Source organism: Cervus canadensis, chromosome 12 (assembly GCF_019320065.1).
Source record: "Cervus canadensis isolate Bull #8, Minnesota chromosome 12, ASM1932006v1, whole genome shotgun sequence".
In the NCBI taxonomy this organism is placed as follows: Eukaryota; Metazoa; Chordata; class Mammalia; order Artiodactyla; family Cervidae; genus Cervus; species Cervus canadensis.
In genome coordinates, this window is record NC_057397.1 from 369,825 (window position 1) to 390,411 (window position 20,587).

The 20,587-nt window shown below is 52.5% G+C and overlaps 1 protein-coding gene and 1 long non-coding RNA gene across 3 annotated transcripts in view; one reads left to right on the forward strand and one right to left on the reverse strand.

Annotated features, from left to right (window-relative positions):
* ASAP1 (ArfGAP with SH3 domain, ankyrin repeat and PH domain 1) overlaps positions 1-20,587 on the reverse strand; it is a 327,644-nt gene that overhangs the window by 3,951 nt on the left and 303,106 nt on the right. Inside the window, exons 25-29 of one of the 2 annotated variants that reach the window (XM_043483126.1) lie at positions 19,944-20,114; positions 12,434-12,503; positions 10,040-10,098; positions 2,706-3,187; positions 830-952 (exon numbers count right to left, since the gene is read on the reverse strand). In XM_043483126.1, the coding sequence (XP_043339061.1) occupies positions 830-952; positions 2,706-3,187; positions 10,040-10,098; positions 12,434-12,503; positions 19,944-20,114 (905 nt within the window). The remainder of the gene's footprint in view (positions 1-829; positions 953-2,705; positions 3,188-10,039; positions 10,099-12,433; positions 12,504-19,943; positions 20,115-20,587) is intronic. The other variant, XM_043483127.1, reaches the window with a different exon arrangement.
* Positions 589-8,149, forward strand: LOC122450835. The gene is made up of 3 exons (XR_006272240.1): positions 589-602; positions 7,826-7,983; positions 8,071-8,149. It is a non-coding gene; the product is annotated as an uncharacterized LOC122450835 (long non-coding RNA).

Sequence of the window (20,587 nt, forward strand, 5' to 3'; positions counted from 1 at the left end):
AAGAAGCGTCCCGACAGCTGTGACCGTGAGTCTGGAGTCACGGTCTGGGCCCGGGGGAGGAAAGGCGAAGGGCCACAAGTGTGCCCGTGTGTGTGTGTTTCTGGGCATTAGCAGGCTCTGGGCTCAGTGGTGAACACAGGTCCCTTTCTCGGCACACAGGGCCGGGCCCTCTGGGCAGGATGGGGCTCTAGCTGCCAAGGAAGCCGAACTTCCATGCCGGGGGTGGGGAGTGATTGACTCGGAGGTGTCCGCCTGCTGCCCCTCTGTCTGGCAGGGGCCGCCAGAGGCTTCCTCCCCTGACAGCCTGGACAGCCGTGGACATGTCAGGTCCCCTGCAGCCACCCAGGACCCGGGCAGCTCCCAGGCCGCGGTGGGAGGACAGGACTGCCTCTCCTTCCTGACACCTGGGCAGCAGGTTTTTAGTGGAAAAGGAGCTGTCACAGATGGTCTCCTCGAATCCCCCCCTGAAGTCATGTGAGGCAGGGATCCTCCTGACAGAGAACTGCAGGCTGGATGAAGATGGAACCTGAGGATGTGTGGTGGGGATGTGTGTGCATGCATGTATGTGTGTGCACACACGTGTGTACATGTGTGTGTGTGTGGTGGTGTTGAAGGGCAAGGCCTGAGCAGAGCTGGCTGGGCCAGTGTTGAATGAGCTTCAGTTTTGCATCTGAAAAGCCAGAAAGTACCTGTGGCCCACAGGCTGCCATGTGACAAGGGTACCTTCCCGAGCCGGTTTCAAAGCTCCCGGCTAGGAGGCAGGCCAGGCACTGTCCTCCTGGCGCGTGTGCGGGCTGACCACGGACAGCGCCAAGTGGCTGGTACATACCCACCACTCCTGGTCCTCCTCCCCGGTGACCACGATCACCTCGCCCTCCGTGAAGGTCAGCTCATCATCGTTGTCCGCCTGGCAGTCGTAGATGGTCTTCACGCGCCTCACCTTGCTCTTCCCCTTCAAGAAAGCAGCGGGGTTTTAGCTCACAGGACAGACTGAAGGGAAAGGAGGACAGGCTGACCCTGGGCGAGTGGCTTCACCTCGCCGAGCCTCAGTTTCTCCCTGATGAAAGTGGGGAGCACCCCCAGCCCTGGGTGCTCTCCAGACAGGAGGGCCCCCCTCCGCCCAGGGCAGCAGGGGAGCCCAGTGAGAGTGGGGAGGGGCGGGTAACCACTGATGACTTCCATCTGAGAGCAAACATCACGGGTAAGGGATCAAAATCCAGCTTCACCAGAAACAAGCGAAGTGCCCGGCCCCGCCCCGCCCCACGGCAGCCTGCACGGATGACAGCAGAATCTAAAAATGGTTTGGGGAAACATGATGTAAAGCAGACCAAACACATGCAGCATAGACACATTTCTCAGCCCCTCATGCAAAGCGCCGTGTCAGCATACACTGCTTAAACAGAGCAGGGGAGCCCGGGGCGGGGGCGGGGGCCTCCAGGCAGTTCCCCTAAACCTTTTAGTTTCTGACCCATGTTGATTCAAGCTTTTAGTTGTTAGATTTCCAGTTCTCTGCAAACAGGGAGATGGAAATAGAGAACTGACCTTCCAAAGGATGTTTCTGGCGCCTGGCTTATTAAATAATTAGGAATAAAAAAAAGCAAGCCGTCATGCTCAAAGCTTGGGGTCAAGTGCTTTTCTTCTTGGTTTGATGGTTTCTCCCTCACTCTCTCTGATGACCCACTTGCTTCTACAATTCCCCTCCCCGGGCTAAGCCAGAGCTGGTGGGGTCTGAGAAGCCGAGGGCTATGGCCAGTCGAGATCTTAAGTCTTTTCAGCTCTGACTCTGCGAGCAAACTGGAAGACCTGTGTGTGACCATTCATAACAGGGAGGGTTAAATGAGATAATAAAACAGTGAAGAGTGCAGTAGCCCAGGCTGGAACTGTGTACATCAAGGCCACGGGTGGTGCTCAGGCTTCTCAAGAGCCTGCTGAAGGGCAAGCCGCAGCCGCTGAACATGCTTGTGAGCTCCCACGCGGGAGAGGGTCGGTTTCACTATTCTCACCTTTCCTTTAGTATTGAAGGGACACACTTTTATCACAATGCTGCTTTATCACGGGAAGATGTGAGCAAGGCTTTTGGTCCCCCCGCTAACTGTGTTCCTTAAACCGGGGTGCTCCCATCCCTGTGGGGGTGTGGCGTGGGCAGGACAGACAACACATGCGCATCTTCCAGGGCTTCATTTTTCCAAAAAAATATTTTTGGGGGGGGTGGGGAGGGAAAGGCGTGTTTAAAGTAAAGAGGACATATAGAATAGAAGGCATGTTGTGAAAATGAAGGGCTGGGCGACTTCAAACCAAGCTACGTTGGTTGGTACACGTCTCTTTGGGCCATGAGCCCAACTCCTCCAGGAAGGTGCAGAGAGAAGCTGAGGTCTGAGACCGCTTCCCTGGACCCTGGGAAAGGAAAGTCTCCTGGTTCCAGGATCACAGACAAGAGCGACCACGTGCTGGGCGCTGCTTGTACTTCCCTGCATTTCATTGCCCATGAACCCAGGCAGCGTTCTAGCCCCTTTCCATGAAGGAGACCGAGGTTCAGGGCAGGCGAGGAGCCGGTCACGGCCCCGTGGTCACAGGGCAGGCAGGTCCTGACGCCTGTCTGCTGGGTCCACAGCCCGGTCTCAACCCCCGGGGCCCTGTGCCGCCCACGACACCCGACCCCAGGCCGGCTGGGTGGGCACGTGCCTGGGTTTACGAGCACCACTCACCGTGTTGATCTTCCTGGGCAGCGGCACAGGCGTCTCTGGCAGGGTGGGCGTGAGGTCATTGGTGTCCTCAGACACCTGCTTGGGGACGTTCGGGGACAGGTCCGCCGGGTGTGACTTGGGGGCGAGCTCCGGCGGTGGCTGGGCCTTGGGCGACGCGTCTCCCGTCTGGGGTTTCGCCAGCAGCTCCCCCAGTTGTGGCTTGGGAGGCAGGTCCTTCACCTGGGGCTTGGGGGGCAAGTCTGCAAGCTGGGGCTTGGGGGGCAGGTCGCCCAGCTGCGGCTTGGGGGGCAGCTCGCCTGGCTTAGGTGGCAAGTCTCCAATGGGGGGTTTGGGAGCCAGTTCCGTGGGCTTCGGGGGCAGGTCCCCGGGTGGCGGCTTCTGTGGTAACTCTGCCAACTGGGACGACTTCTGGAAGATCTCAGGCGGGATGCTGGCTTTGTCAAGGGAGAGATGATGGCTGGTATCTGTTTTCCTTAGTGCCACTGCGGGAGGCGACCACAGAGAGGGGTCAGGAGCAGAACCCACCCTGAGCGAGCCCCCAGGCAGTCGCAGGCCCAGACCCCACATGAATTGGCCTGCTTTTTTTTTGCCTGCTTTTAAAAAAAGGTGAAAGTTGGAAGCCTGGAGGCATCCACCTTACAATGGACGATCTTATGCCTCAGTTATATAAGAACAGGACATCCAAACGAACCCAGAAGTAAAAAAAAACAAAAACAAAAAAACACAACTATACACATGATAGATCCTCTGCAGAAGGGAATGGCAACTCACTCCAGTATTGTTGCCTCGAAAATTCCATGGACGGAGGATCCTGGTGGGCTACAGTCCACAGGGTCGCAAAGAGTTAAGACATGATTGAGTGACTAACACTCTCACTTTTTCTTTTTTTTAAATTTATTTATTTATTTATTTTTTAGGATGATTTAAAAATTTTTTTTTTATTTTTTTATTTTTTTCATTTATTTTTATTAGTTGGAGGCTGATTACCTTACAATACTGAAGTGGGTCGTGTCATACATTGACAAGAATCAGCCATGGATACTCTCCCTTTTTCATACACATAATACAGATTATAGAAAACTGAAAGGTGTGGAGTTAAAAGAAGTTTTCCATAAGTCTACTGAGTAAATGTAGCCATTTGAAATACTTTGGTGTAATTTCCTTCTGGACTTTTCTATGTATTTTTCATAGATAAAACATCTATCTGCTCTTATCTATATACTGTTTTAGCAAGAGTATTCACCATGGTAATAAAAACTGTTCATTAGTACTAAGCATATACTTTTAATGCTGCATCCTATTCCGTTCTATAGTGGTATCGTTCCAACTTCTCACGTTTTATATGATATACATACTGTGTAAGAGGGAGAAAGTTTCTCCTCTCACCACTCCCACCTACCACCCCTTTGAGGTCAACTCTGTTCCTTTTTAGTGGTGCCCATGCATGTATATATGAATTATCTTTAAAAACCTGGGACTACAACAAATACATTAAATGGGACTACAACACATACACTGCCTGCAACTTTGTTTCCCATATAATACATTCGGGAGAATTTCTGTTAACATGGGACTACAATACATACATTGGAGAAGGAAATGGCAACCCACTCAAGTATTCTCGCTTGCTCTAGTCCATGGGGTCGCAGAGTCGGATATGACTGAACGACTCACACTCACTCACTCATACACACACACAACATATGTCTACAACTTTGGTTTTTTCCCATTTAAAATGCTTGGGAGAAATTTCTATCGATAAGTCAGTTCCTCCTCCTCCTCTTTAACGGCTGTGTAGGACTCCATCGCTTGGAGATTCTGTGGTCTGAACCTTCGCACAGCTCTAACCAGTGGAACTTAGGACATGTCTCCAAGTTGGGCTCCACCCCTCAGTTCCTAGTTGTGTGACCCTGAGCAGGTTACAAACCCCCTCACCCTCCTCATCTCTAAAACACGAGCTGACATGACGAACATGCCAACAGGACGAGGTAGACTCTAGGTACAATATCAGAATATTATGGTGTATTATCACTGTTGCTGAGACAAAGTTCCTTGAGGCCTAGATTCACCAAGCGCATTGTATGTGCTCAGTGGGGACACAGCTGACTGAAGCACACTGAAGTAGCCAAACTAAGAACTGTATTCTAAAGACACAACACTCGGAGAGAGACTCCTAAAAAAATTTTTTTTAAAAGAAAAGACAAATCCCAGTATTGCAAACTGTCACGAGCTACACTGCAGCTGTTCCTGCTCGGGGCCTGCCCAGCCACGTCCCTTCCTAAGGAACTCAAATTCAAGGGCACCCTGCTCCCGGGCTGGCTGGTGAGCTTCAGCCGACGTGGCACAGTTCAGAAAGTGACAGCAGGCCCATCGGATTCCTCTCTTGGAAGTCAAGACCAGACTGGGGTAAACAAAAGTCTGAGTCAGGGGGTGATGGGGGAACAGCTGGGGGAATCCCCCGAGGCAGAGGGGCTGAAAAGCCTAGCCCTGAGCCACACTTATGGGGGAACAGAAACTATGAGGAAGTGCTGGGCCACCCAAACAGGCAACTCCGGTTCTAGGAATTTATCCAAAAAAGGGATCAAAGCCAGGGCACGTGCCTGTGCCAGGGTGTTCAGCATGACGCTGTTTATAGTGAAAGAAAACTGTGAACTGGGTGGACGTGGAAGAGGACAGACTACTTAACACCGCCAGCTATCAGCTAACGGAGTACTGTGCAGCCAGTAAGAGTATAATTAATCTCATGGAAAGGGCTCTTGATTCACTGTATGACAAAAACCAGCTTAAACAGTGACATAAAAAAATCGTAGGAAAAAGACTGAAAGGGCTGACTAAGTTGCTTTATCCTGGGTGGCGAGACTTTGGGCGGTTTGTATTTTCTTTACACTTCTTTGCATTTTTAGTATCTACAACGAATATAGGTTAATTTTATACTACGAAGAAATATGAAAAGAGACACTCTCCCCTCTAAAGAAGTCTCTCCTCTGACTATTTTATTTCCAAGATGATTTTGTGTTTTCCCCTCTCTAATTCAAAGTCCTTTGTGAACTTCATTCTTTTTTTAAAAAAGTATTTATTTATTTATTTGTCTGTGCCAGGTCTTAAGTTTCATCATTTGACCTTAGTTGTGGCATTTGAGATTTTCCCTGATCCAAGGATCGAACTTGGACCCTCCACATTAGGAATGCGAAGCCTTAGCTACTGGACTACTAGCGAAGTGCCTAAGCTACATTCTTTTTTTTTCCCATTTATTTTTATTCGTTGGAGGCTAATTACAATATTGTAGTGGTTATTGCCATACATTGACATGAATCAGCCATGGATTTACATGTGTTCCCCATCCCGATCCCCCCTCCCGCCTCCCTCTCCATCCCATCCCTCTGGGTCTTCCCAATGCACCAGCCCTGAACACCCGTCTCATGCATCCAACCTGGGCTGGTGGTCTGTTTCACCCTTGATAGTATACCTGTTTCAATGTTGTTCTCTCTGAACATCCCACCCTCGCCTTCTCCCACAGAGTCCAAAAGTCTGTTCTGTCCATCTGTGTCTTTTTTTCTGTTTTGCATATAGGGTTATCGTTACCATCTTTTAAAATTCCATATATATGCGTTAGTATGCTAAGCTACATTCTTAACTCTGATGGGCAGAGAAGCAAATTTCCCCCCAAGCTGGACAACACAGACCACGCTGCTCGAGTGAGGACATCAAGAACGAGAGAGGAGTGAGAATTCTACCCCATCCCTGGAGCTTCCTTGGTGGTCCAGTGGTTAAGACACCACACTTCCACTGCAGGGGATGTGGGTTTGATCCCTGGTCGGGGAACTAGAATCCTGCATGCTGCATGGCACGGTCGAAAAATAAGAAAGAGACCCGGGGGGTTATGGTGCAGCTGGTTCATGCCGGCAAGGTTGGCTGGAAACAAACAGATTCGGCCCTTTGAACAGCAGCGTGACAGAGAGCTCAGGTGCTGAAACACTCTCCTGGACTGTGATGGTTCTGTTTCTGAGAACAGGCTCTAAGGACATAACTGAGAAGGAGGAGGAAGATGAAGAAAGAGCCCACATGCTCTCAGCTCATGTTTCCAACAAAAGGGGGCGCCAAGCAGAGGATGGCAGCTGCTCGATGGCAGAATCCTAAGTGGAAAAACCCAGGATGCAGGGCTGGACTTTCACTGTGATGACAACTAGGGAAGAATGTAAGGGACCAAGGCCTGCATCACAGCCCAACACTACCATGACTCTGTTCATATTGGAGAGCCCCCTGAAGTTTCTATACGACTGCCTTTTAAAACTCTTTAAACAAATGGCTCCATGCAGCGGTCCATCCCCAGCTGAGAAGGCTTTCACTAAGCCCTTTACAAGGAGCCCAAAGGATTCCCTGGTGGCTCAGACCGTAAAGAATCCACCTGCAAAGCAGGAGACCCAGGTTTGATCCCTGGGTTGGGCAGATCCCCTGGAGAAAGGAATGGCAACCCACTCCAGAATTTTTGCCTGGAGAGTCCCATGGACAGAGGATCCTAGAGGGCTACAGTCCATGGGGTTGCAAAGAGTTGGACATGACTGAGCAACTAACACTTTCAAAGGATTTAAAAAGTCAGTCATGTTTGGGAGGGAAAAAGAGTGCGGTGTGGTCAGGACGGTCCATGCGGAAGCGCCAGCGGGCGCCGGGGATAAGGATGGGTGGGCAGGAGAAGGCGCTGCGGCCTGTCCCTCTCAGTGTCACAGACACCCTGTGCCTCAGGCTGAGGAGGCTTAGAAACACACCGGGACTCTGCCTGCTTCCTGGGTGAGATGGACGCGCTGGATGGGAGGGGCAGGAGCCACTGATGCAACACGGAGCACCCTGGCTCTTCTGCTGGGGAAGACTGCAGGGCCAGGGTGGACGCAGGAAGACCAGGGAGGAGGCTGCAGAGTCCAGACAGGAGAGGACGGTCCGGGAGACCACGGTGAGAGGGGAGACCCGGGAGGATACAACCAACGGGGAACCAACAGTGTGTGTGGATGGAGGAGCGGCATGGGAGGAAGGAGCTGGGCTTCTCTCCTAGGTTTAAGATCCAATCACTTGGACCTGGACAATATCGCCTGTAACAGACGCTGGGCGAGGAACAGGTTTGGCTGGAGGGTGTGTGTGTGTGTCTGTGTGTACCTGGACGATATCGCTGTAACAGACAGGGACGCTGGGCGAGGAACAGGTTTGGCTGGAGGGTATGTGTGTGTGTGTGTCTCTGTGAACCTGGACGATATCGCTGTAACAGACAGGGACGCTGGGCGAGGAACAGGTTTGGCTGGAGGGTATGTGTGTGTGTGTGTCTATGTGAACCTGGACGATATCGCTGTAACAGACAGGGACGCTGGGCGAGGAACAGGTTTGACTGGAGGGGGTGTGTGTGTGTGTGTGTGTCTCTGTGTGTGTGTGTGTCTCTGTGTGTGTGTGTGTCTGTGGGTACCTGGACGATATCGCTGTAACAGACAGGGACGCTGTGCGAGGAGTAGGTTTGGCTGGAGGGTGTGAGGGTGTGAGGGTGTGAGTGTGTGTGTGTGTGTGTGAGAGTGTGTGTGCGAGGAGTAGGTTTGGCTGGAGGGTGTGAGGGTGAGGGGTGTGTGTGAGCGGTGGTGTGTGTGTGTGTTGGTGTGTGTGTGTTGTGTGCTGTTGTGTGTGTGTTGTTGTGTGTGTGAGATGACACTGAAGGTCTTCAAAATCTTAGTTGAGAAGCGTTCAACGTCTGAGCAGAGACACTCCAGTGGCAGGTGTGTGGTTTGGCTGGAGGGTGTGAGGGTGTGAGGGGGTGTGTGTGAGGGTGTGTGTGTGAGGGTGTGTGTGTGTGTGTGTGTGTGTGTGTGTGTGTGTGTGTGTGTGTGTGTGTGTGTGTGTGTGTGTGTGTGTGTGTGTGTGTGACAGTGTGTGAAGGGTCTTCAAAATCTTAGGTTGAGAAGCTGTCAGACGTCTGAGCAGAGACACTCCAGTGGCAGGTGTGTGGGAGCTTAGATGTCGGAGGGACACTTGGCTGGGTATATGATATGGAGGCGCCGAGGTGGGTACCCCAGGGAAGGAGGGCAGATTCAGAAGAGAAGTGACCGTGCCTGAGCCAGTCTCTGGAGGCTGAGAACACAAGGGGCCTGCACACGAGGGGAGGGGCTGTCAGTGCCGTAAGAACAGGATGGTGTCCACGGGCCAAGTGCAGAGACGGTAACCAGCTGGGCCAGAGGCTGCAGACAGGCCGAGCTTGATCACCGCCGACGGCCTGGTGGAGGGGTTTTAACAGAGACACACGAATGGAGCTCGGTGTGGAGGACCAGGAGCCGGCAGTCGGGTGGCTTGGCCCTCTCGACAGAAGAGCGCACGGCCGCCTGGGAGGGTTTGCCAGAGCCTGAGCTAGCAGCATCTGGTCGGGTCTCTTGATCCAGCTTTCAACTGACAGGAGATATTAGAGGACAGAGGAACATGCTAAATGACTACGTGGGGGTGCTGATCCGCAAAATCCAGCCTTTCTGAAGTATGATCTCACCCCGTCCTCATAAAACCTGGTGGAGTAGGTGTCCCGGCCCCGTTGACAGGTGAGGAATCTCAGGCTCAGTGAAGCTTCTGAGTCCCCTGCCCAGGCCTCACAGCTAGTAAGCAGGAGAGCCAGGACCAGTTCTGAGGTCTCTCTGATTTTGTTCCCAAGAGAAGAAATGGTACCTGGGGATACTAATGAGGGATCTTCTGAAAAAGCATTGGTTTTTCAGGAAAAGTTTGGTATTTGTTAATTACAAAACTTGAGCTTAAAGTATTTTTCTTCACTGAACAAATATTAATTACTTATCTCTTACATGTCAGCTGCTGCTCAAGGCCATTTGAGATAGAGCAGGGGTCAAAAGAGACAAACACCCCCGATCCCTTGGAGGATACAGTGACAGTATACTGCTGCTAAGTCACTTCGGTCGTGTCCGACTCTGTGCAACCCCATCCCTGGGATTCTCCAGGCAAGAACACTGGAGTGGGTTGCCATTTCCTTCTCCAATGCATAAAAGTGAAAAATGAAAGTGAAGTCGCTCGGTCAGGTCCAACTCTTCGCGACCCCATGGACTGCAGCCTACCAGGCTCCTCCATCCATGGGATTTTCCAGGCAAGAGTACTGGAGTGGGGTGCCATTGCCTTCTCCGACAGTGACAGTATAATTACATGTAAATATAAAAGAGAGGATGAGATGGTTAGATAGCATCACCGACTAAATGGACAAGAATTTGAGCAAACTCCGGTAGATATCTAGTGAAGGACAGGGAAGCCTGGTGAGCTGCTGTCTCTGCGGTCGCAAAGAGTCGGACAACAAACAGCATGAAAAAGAGAAATCTTACCTTTCTGAGGTAGTTTAGGAAGAACTCTTGGGCCAAGGGCAGTCTTTGCAGAACCGGTGCTAAAGAATAAATAAGAATCATTTATGATCTCAGAAGGCTATAAAATCAATAGTGAAATAGCATTCAAGGAAATCACAGAAATTCACAGAATTATCTATCTAAAAATGCTTTCAACATTTCCCTAACAAAAGATTATAGTCCACTTGCCCGGATTTGAAGTTTGCCTGCCTTTCCCTGAGGATTATCTTTTTATTCCCAAGTCTGCAGAATGGAGTCCAGAGGGAAAGTAACAAAACCACCACCAACCCTCTAAGTGAAAAAGCCTAATCCCTCCTCTTTTTGACACCTTTCCCCGAAGGAACAGCGCTGATGGAAGCGCTGGGCACACTGCAGGTCCTGGGCCAAGTGCGCTGCTCTGAGGCAGCTCTTCTCATGTGACCCCACGATGTTACGCTTGTCACCCCCACCTGTAGCAGAGGAAACCAGAGCCCGTGCACCTCCAGTGACCTGTGGAAGCTTCCGGGTCTGACCAGCAACGGAGCTGGACATTCAGGCCCAGCTCCATTGGACTCCGGAGTCCTCACTTTTTCCTTGCACCAGAGCAAATGGCGTGGGTCTCAGGCCTTCAGGCTTTCCCTGAGTTGTTCCTCCTCTTGAACAATTTGTAAATGAGCAGAGGATCCGGGCAGCAGGCCCCAGGCACAGAAGCTGCCCCATGTCATCTGGTATCAGGGACTCCCCAAGCCCCTGCCACCACCAAGATGCCAGCACTGCAGGCGAAAACTCTCAGTGGGAATCCGCTCTTTCCCTTTAACAAGAGGCTGTGACTGTGTTCAGGGGACCCCGGGGGCCCTGAGCACCCAAACAGCACAGCATCTCAGTGCCAGACTTGTATCTGCCAAGAGCCCCTTCTATTACCTCATTTATCCTCTGCTGTCCTCTGGTGGCCTAAGAACTGACTCCACCCCTCTTCTCTCTTAATTGCATTTAAAAGGACAGGAAAAGCCAAACCAACCAAAAAGAAAACAAAGAGTCCAATAAAGAAGATGAAATGCATGTGTCTTTCATCCTGGCCCACAAATCACTCCTGGTCTTCGGGGCTCTTTCCTTGGCTCCCTCAAAATTCTAAGGCCTCTGGGCTACTCGAGGCTAAGACTGGTGAGATCAAGCCACCCCTAAACCAGAAGCGTTTTGCCTTGAACACATCTGGTGCGTGTTTTGGCCTCAGCATCTTCACAGGGACGCATATCTGCCCATCACAGACGTGAACGCGATGCCTTCCTGGCCTGGGTACGGAAGCCAAGCTGGACACTTAGAAGCGCCTCACACAGGAGCCCTGGGGTGAACCTGGGCTTCTTCGTGTGCTGCGGGTGGTGCTATGTGCACATGTATGTAAGCGTGTGTGTACATGTCAGGGCTTGATTCCCTGTAAAAACCATCAGTGGGCACTTCCCCCACGTCAGACTCCCTCCCCTCGAAGACCCCCACCGGCCCTGGGGTTGAGAGCCCCCCGGGCAGTGTGTGTGGAGGGCGCTGAGCGCGAGGGGCAGGCAGAGTGTTGACTGAGGTGCCTGAGAACCCCCCGGATTGAGTCCCAGGGCCCCGCGTCCTCATCTACAAACCTGAGGGCAGCAGACTGAGCTACCTCACGGGCTCGTAAAGATGAAAACAAGGCGGAGGCATTAGAAGAAATGAGGATTTCGGCTTTCAGCTTTGAAAAACTTTGGAAGGCACCCCCCACGAACCAGCTAACTCCTCCTGCCTGAGCTTTTGGGTCAGGAAGTGGCTCCCTGTGTCCTTATCTGGGATCAAGTCTCTGGGGAAAAGCCTCTGTGCTGGGACTGGGTATACACTGTCCATAGAAACTCTTCCGAAGCATCTCATCTTGGTGAGAGGAGAGGAGAAAGGGATGCCTCTCCATTAGCCTAGCTTAAGGAACTCTTAGAAACAGGAGACTTGGAAAGAATTCTATTTTTATGTTTGAAAATCTCTAGGCTAATTGGATCTCCTTGAGGAGATCTTTTTACTCTCAGGTCTGCAGAATGGAGCTAAAAGAGAAAGTAACAAAACAAAATGACTTCATTAAAAACTGAAAATAAGAACTCATTCCAGCGCAGACTGTGCAATCCTCAGGAAAGTGTGGTCCATTTGCACCTGGAATCTGGACGGGGAGGCGCTGCTCCCCTGAAACACTGTCTGCAGACCCTGTTCGGGCCCTGAGAACTGTGTGCCAAGGTGGGCCATGCAAAGTGATGGAGGCTTTCAGGTTCCCATCACAGTCAGCATCAGCTGGCAAGCCCCACCTTGAGCAGACGGCCCTAAAGCTCACTTGTGTGTAACTGTCCACAGCGACCCTAAGCAACCCCCAGGGGAGCCCATGTGGAGATGGCTCACCTTGACTGCTGGGACAGGCCCTCGAACTTGTTTGCGGTCTTACTGGACGATGACGGACCCACGTCGTTACCTGGGGGAGACAGGATTAAATGGACCAACGGCTGCAGGTCACATGGCTGCCAGAGGTCCCACACACAAATGCACTTGAGTTTCATTATTCCTTGGAAATGCCCTGAGAGCAACGTTAATAACAGCAACTGCTGTGTATTCAGCCCTGACTACGAGTGATGTACTATGCTAAGTACCTCGCAGTCATTACATCAGTGAGATACATATTATGGTGTGGGGGTGCTCGGTCATGCTCCACTCTTTGCGACCCCATGGACTGGAGCCCACCAGGCTCCTCTGTCCATGGGATTTCTCTGGAAGGAATACTGGAGAGGGTTGCCACTTCCTCCTCCAGGGGATCTTCCCAGGGACTGAACTCGTGTCTCCTGCACTGCAGGTGGATTCTTTACCTGCTGAGTCAGCGGGGAATCCCAGACACACTATTTGCCTTCCCGTTTACATAAGAAACAAAGAAGTAAAGCAGAGGCCAGGGTCAAGCAGCTGGTAAGGGTCAGAGCTGGGATGCGAAGCCAGGCAGCCCTCCTCCAGGGTCTGCAATGAATCCCCACCCGTGCCGCTCCCACCCCAGCCCCATAACCTACAGGACAGGGAGAGGCTGCCCGAGTGCTCAGATGGAACCTCTTGGACGGGAATGTAATGCCAGGAACATCGATGCATGAAGAATAGGGCCAGACTTTCAAATACACATCTAGTTTAATGAGACACTCCTAACCATCAGTCTATTTCCACGACTCTGCAGCTTAACGCCGAAGGTCTTCCTTGGCAGCCTCTCAAGGCATCCTCCGAGTTGAGACTTCCTTTTTTTAAGGCAGGCGTTTCTTTTCAGAGTGGTGCTCAAATCTCACACTTTCAGACTTAAATGGGTCATAACAATTAAAATGTCAAAGAAAGTTCTAGATGAGGGGAATACGCTGCCGCATCTGCTCATTCCTGCTCCAGGTAGAAAACACCCCAAGCCAGCGATTCTCACCCTTTGTGCATGAGCACGAGACCACCTGGGCTGCAGAAGGCCCCGCTCCGCTCGGGGCCACCCGCTCCGCTGTCTCACAGACAAGCCAGCACGTCGGCGGCTGTGGCCCGACACCGCAGCTCAAACGGCCGGAGTCCTCACTTCACCCTCTCCTCTGCCCACTTCCCAAGACGCCACGTGTTTTTACGCCTCTGTAACCTCGTCCCCTCTGTTCCTGCTCCCTGCAACACCTGTCCCCTCCCACTTGTGGTAAATTCCTCTGACACCTTAGAAAAGTTCTCTGCAAAGTCGGACTCAGTCCCTTCATCTCCCGGGTGAGCCGATAGCCATTAATCACGGAGGACGGTCAGGGTGCAGCTTATAGAGCCAGACAAGCCTGGCTCTGGATTCCAGGCATGTGCCTGACCAGCGGGCATGAGTTCTGATGACACTGCTTTTCCTACCGAGTCTCAGTTCCCTCCTGTACGAAAGAGGGATGACAGCTACCTCTCCACTAGGCGGCATACGCATCACGGGAGAAAAACCACGGAGTGTGGTGAACGGGTCTGGACCATGGGGGCGTGACACGAAGGGGGATCGCTGTTCCAAGCTCTCTGATGCGATGTAATGAAAATGGTGATGATTTACTTCCTCAGCAGGTGAGCCCGTCACTGACAGGGGCGCTGCCCTGTCCGGCTCCGTGGCCCTGCTCTCCGACCCGGTGAACGCCCAGAGCTGCCTCAGGGTGCTGCTGAAGGAAATCGCGGCCCACAGAGCCGCCCCCAGCCTGGCTTCTCCCACTCCTTGGGGTTGAGGGTGGGCCTGGGGAAGGCATCTGAGGTTGGGCAGACAGGAATCCTGTCTTTCTCAGAGCCAGGCAAAGGCCACCTGCCATGCCTGGGAAGAGAAATGTGGCTTAGCAAAATTTCCAAAAATAGGAGAGCAAGGCTGGAGGGAGGAGGAGGAGCATGAGCATGGAAGCAGCTCAATCCTTCTCCCTCTTTCTGTGCAATCTGGGGAAGGACTGTGGTGCGCGCACAGATGTGCAGGAAGGGAGGGCGGCAGACAGACGCGGGGCAGGCAATTTAAGAAGCTGTGGCCAAGGACGTCCCTGGTGGTCCAGTGGTTAAGAATCTGCCTGTCAGTGCAGGGCACAATGGGTTCCATCCCTGGTCCGGGAAGATCCCACATGCCTCTGGGCAACTAAGCTTTTGAGCCACAACTACTGAAGCCCGTGTGCCATAAAGTCTGTGCTCTGCGACAAGAGAAGCCATCACCACAACTAGCGAGTTGCCCCCACTCACTGCACCTGGATAAAGCTCACGTACTGACCAGGACCCAGCATAGCCAAAAGTAAATAAACAAACAACAACAAACTCTGTGGCCAAGACTCGAGGTCACTTGGTATGGCTCAGCAGCTGTGGGCCAAGAGTGTGGAATGAGAGGAGGCGCCACCCAGCAGGGCCTGGCACACGGGCTCTAGGAGTCTTCTGGAAGAGTGGACACTCGTATGAGCCTCTGAGTCAGGAACGGATTCAGATCCCAGCTCTGAAGTTACTGGACTTGTGATCTTAGACAAGTCACTAGACCTCTGTGCTTCGATCTCGTCAGTTAACCCAGGACAATGATAGTCCCTATCTTACAGGACAGTTATGATTTAACTAGGATTGGCTGGTTTGATCTTCTTGCTGTCCAAGGGACTCTCCAGTAAATCCTAAAGGAAATCAATCCTGAATATCCACTGGAAGGACTGATGCTGAAGCTGAAGCTCCAATACTTTGGCTGCATGATGCGAAGAGCAGACTCACTGGAAAAGACCCTGATGATGGGAAAGATTGAAGGTGGGAGGAGAAGGGGACGACAGAGGACGAGATGGATGGATGGCATCACTGACTCGATGGACATGAGTTTGAGTGAACTCTAGGAGATAGTGAAGGACGGGGAAGCCTGGTGTGCTGCTATTTATGGAGTCGCAAGAAGTCAGACATGACTGAGCGAATGAACAACAAATGATGACTTAATACAAGAATGTATGAACAAATGTACAGGACCTGATAGCTGGTGAATAATCTATACACAGTAGTAGCCATTACTATTTCTAGAACTGCATGTAAAATGGGGTTGGGGTGGCAGGGGCAGCCGAGTTGAGAATATATTGGGAAATCCAAGAAAAAGGAAAGAATCAGAAGTATCCACCCAAAGGCTCTCTTACAAGCCAATGCTACTTCCAATAAGTACATGTGGGCGTCACGGATCAGAAATTTCAAATACTGACTCTTTCACCTGGAAGTTCTGGCCTTGAAACAGGAGAAGTGAATCAATTTTGGCTATAGCTTTTCATTCATTATCTATCCATTATGTTTTCCATTAAAAAAAAAAAAAAGGAAGCTTGGGGAGGATGGGGACCCAGGAAGTAGGGGGAGAAAAGGAAGTGAATAGACCTTTCTAAGTCCTGGAAGCTAAAGACAAGGAATTAAAGTAATTCCCAGAGGTCACTTAGGCAAGAACTGGTGGAACACGGTCAGAACTCGGGCTTCTGGAAAGTTCATTCAGTTCACGTTATGGTTCCCCAGGATGTGGCCCTGTAAACACTCCCGTGAATACCTGACAGAGGTCCCAGGGGAGGCTGATCACAGGCAGCAATTACAAGGATCTCACGTTCGAGAAGAGTTTACTATTATGGCCACCACCAACTGGATAACCGGCTGCACTGTCTTCTGTGCTCTCGCCTGTGAGAACCTCAGGGTCAGATCCGTGGTCTATTTCCAGTCACCGCATGCGCCCCTGTGCTATGCCTTTAGTGACGACATCACACTCCTGGCCTTCATTTTACTTTGCTACCTTATTCTCCCTTTGTCCTCATTTCCTTACTAATTTAATTTGTGTTAAAATGTGTTGGTCTCTTAGAGAACAGGTTATAACCAGCTTATTTTATCTCCGAAGGCGAGGTTTAACGACAAGCCACCTCAAAAATCAACAGTCCCTGCAAAAACCCGATTCTGCCCACAGGCCTGGCTGTCTTCTGATCAAAATCCTGCCTTCGCCATCTCCCCAGTGATGGCTGAACTCATCGCGTGGCGGGACTGCAGTCACGTGACACCTGGGATATCTGGATGCTGTGGATCCAGTGGGGAGAAAGCCTGGGGCGACCTCCCCAAAGATCAGGGCTCCACGCTGCAGGGGCGGGGCGGCACAGGCAGGTGGAGGGTGTCCGCCTGCCGGGGTCCCTTCTCCCCAACGCCATTCACAGCTAGAGGAACAACTGCTGAGACAGAAGAACGGCCACAGCGATCGTGCTACGAGCAGAACTCAGCTGAGCACCGAGGGGGAAAGGGCCATGGGCTCTCCCAGCCACAGGGGATGCCCTCTCACCAGCCGGGAGGACCTGGGCAGGGCACCGAGCCTTTCTGAATCTCAGTGTCCTTACAGTCCAGACCCCATGTCCTACTCTGTGAAACTGTGCCGAAGAATCCTACGAGGGCTATTAACAGCCCCATTTTACAGCTGGAGAAACTGAGGTAGGAAGTAAACCAAATAGAACCGCTGAAAGCCACAGGGCTATAGGTGGTAGAGACGGATCAGAACCCAGGCAGGGTGACACAGGTCCATACCGGAACTCCGGAGACAGAAAAAGCTCGTGCCTCCATAAAGCGTTCATATCATGCTAAGAAAGGCAGAGCAGCCAGCAGGACCACCCTGTGATAATCCCAACGCCAGGAGGGGCAGAGGGTGGGCAGGTGGGGCCCGGCGAGGGCTCAGGGGCTGTGCTACCCACTCCGCACGCCCACCGCCCCCCACCCCCCGGCCCTGACAGATCTCAGACAGTCCAGAAGCCCTCACCCTCAGGGGCTGGGAGGAGAAGGGGACTTTAGGGGAACATAAGCGCACTGGAAAGTGAAAGTGATGCTTTCCAACTGTGAGATGGTTGGGATGGCATCATCGACTCAATGGACATGAGTCTGAGCGAACTCCGGGAGGTAGCGAAGGACAGGGAAGCCTGGCGTGCTGCAGTCCACGGGGTCACCGAGTCAGACACAACTGAACAATAGCAACAAACAGCACTGGGAAGACGGGCTCCCGGAGGGAGGCTGCAGGCGCCGTGAGCGCGCCCTGGGAACCTGACACCCCGTGTGCTTTATTTACAGGAGTCTGGCCCTGCCTTCAGCTTCTGGACCACGGCGTCAGCAGGAGACAGGCAGAGATAAAACCTGTGGGGATGACAACATAAAGCATGTGGCCCGAGTTAAGAGTCGCTTCAGCGTGCCTGGTGAGAGGCCTGTCACTGACCTGAGCCTACATGTGTCTGCAAGAAGGTCTCCCCTATGTGCACACACACCACGTCAGATAGACGGCCCGATGGTCACGGAATGACCACCTGGGGTCGTCTGCGACATGGACAGTCGTCACTTTTGTATGGACAGGTTCTGTCTTTGTCCCTGGAGGCGGGTGGTAGGCGAGTGGCTCTGGCAGGTGGTGATGGGTGGGGAGGGCAGATGACTGCTCGCAGCCCAAAGTTTTCAAAGCTCGAAGGCTCCCTCCTGCTCACTGTCCAGGACACTGACTCTGTCTCATAAAGGGGGAACCTTGTTCTTAGTGAAAAATGCCCCTCGTCCCCAACAAAACCACCAAAACCAAAACCAAACAAGATGAACGGCAGCTGCGAGTCCCGCTGCTCAGTCAGGTGGAAGGAACCTATGAGAGAGATGATTCTTCAGCCAGAAAACAGAGATGTAGTAAATTTCAACTGCAGACCAATGGAGTAAGGCATGATAAACTTCATGGAGAAATAAGAGAACGTGAATGAACAACAGGATCAAAGCTTAATGAGATTCACAAAGAAGGTTAATCGGAGATTCGTGGTAGGAACGCTTGCAGGAAACTCGTGACCGTCAGTGGGACGCTATCTGGGGCAAGGTCCTTTTGGATGAACCCTGGGGACTCCCGAAGGCCGTGGGGTGAGGGGTGGGGGAGTCTTGGGCAGCCTCAGGGACCTGTGTGTTGCTGATGGGTGCCTGGGCGGTGCCCTTCAAGGCTCCCCCAGCTCGTCTCACTGGGAACTGACTACTCAACACCCGCTGCGAAGTCCCCGAGAAGCCTCCCCACGCAGCTGGACGCCCCGGTCCAGCATTTCCACAGTTTGGCTCATAGGGCAGCCTGGCGGTGAAGAACACACTGCCCACGCATTCCCACTCATCTCCATCCTGGAGCACGCGTGTGCAGAGGCCCAGACCCCAGGCACGAGGCGAGGAGAGTGGAGGGCTGAGCACAGACAGCCCACCTGCGCCGGGGCATTCCAAGCCACATGCAGCTCACGCGTGTGCCAGTCTGCAGACGGCAGCATGGCTGTTCCCCAAAGCTCCCCAAGTTTGGAACACTTAATGCCTTTAATGATGGCCTTTCCTGGGGATCAGTTGGTAAGCAGACCACCTGCAATGCGGGAGAACTGGGTTCGATCCCTGGGTCGGGATGATCCCCTGAGGAGGAAATGGCAACCCACTCCAGTATTCTTGCTTGGGAAATCCCATGGACAGCGGAGCCTGGTGGGCTACAGCCCACGCGGTCACAAAGAGTCGAACACGACTTGGCGACTAAACTGCCAAATCACCAATGCCTTTAAAAGCGTTCAGCTGAGTTCCCTATCGGTTGCAATGAGAAACAAACAAAAAAGCCACAAGGCGACACGCTGGAAGGGGGAGGTGGGACCTGTAAACCCGCAGAGCCAGGGCCCCAGGGGACGCCTGGCTCTTGACTGAAGTTGGTGGCAGGCTGGCAAACTAAAAAGGCAGATGGAGCTGGAAATGGCGCTCCTCGTGGATGGAAATATGCTATCCGCCATCAGTTGTCACAGAAATGGTAAGTTACTGACTCTGGGTGGGTTTATTTATTCTCCAGCGATTATTGACTACCTGGCTTGATTCTAGGCTCCGTGGACACAGAAGAGAACCAGATAGACAAGGGCCCTGCTCTCACAGAGACCAAAACACCAAACACATATAATAAAACATTCTTGTGTCGGCGGAGATCCAGGCCCGAAGGGAAACGGGGATGGGGGCTCCCTTAGAGGGGACAGCCAGGCTTGAGAAGGACGAGAAGGAGCCAGGCTTTCAAGCCCACAACAGAGCTGCAGGGAGGAGATGGCCCCAGGAGGCAAAGAGCCTGGAGGGCCCAGAAGTGAAAGCAGAGCAGTGAGGCTGAGAGCAGGGGGAAGGGGGCTGGGAGAGACAGGAGCCTGACCACCGAGGCCCTGGCGGGTGTCTGGTGCACAAGAAACGCTCAGCACCTTATCATCATTGAGCTTTCTAAGTGGTGACAGAAATATTTTCCCAAACGTTTCTTGGCCATAGGAGGCTGCGCGATCACACGTGTCTAAGCCCTGGCCCAGCGTGGGTGCGGGCTCCTCCGTCTGCTGAGCGTGCTAAGTGCCCACTGCCCCCCGAGCCCCGTGGCGGCCCGACCCCAGGCAGCCTGGGCCCTGACTTGAGGATGACTTACCCCAAGGAACTGCGCCTTTGTTTGGGGGCCCGTGAGGTAGTGGGCTGGGAGGGTCGGACAGGGTTCTCTTGTGTCCGGGTGGTGGGGGAGGAGGCCGCTTCTTGGACAGGGTGGAGCTGCCACTAGAGGTCTGGGTGCTTAGAGGGAGTGTTGAAGGTGGGCCAGGTGGACCTGGAAAGGAATCGAACGGGGCAGGAAGGTTAATCTCGGTCTCGCAGACAGAACAGCCCGTATGCGGTTACTCCCGAGCACAGAATGTGGTATGATACAGAGAGACGGAAGCAGGAGCCTGTGGATGGCCCAGTCCATCCACCCTGTGACCCACGAGAAGGGTTTTAAAAAATTGCTGGTAAAAAAATTAAAAAGGAGAATAATTGCTGTTAAGAAACAAAACGTCAGTCAACATGGAATGCCACTGGGTTTACATCCTCATTCGGGTGCAATGCAAAAAACCCATTTCAAACCAATAAACACTGGAACCACTGCAAAACCTACTGAGGAAGAAGACGCACAGCACTGCCAGCAACGTCAATGGAGAGAAGAGCAAAGAACCGACGAAACCTCCAAGCGGCCTCAGACCAGGGTTTTCTCTCCACTGCAACTGCTTCTTCCAGTCAGCAGACTTGGCCAGAAGTTTTTTTTTT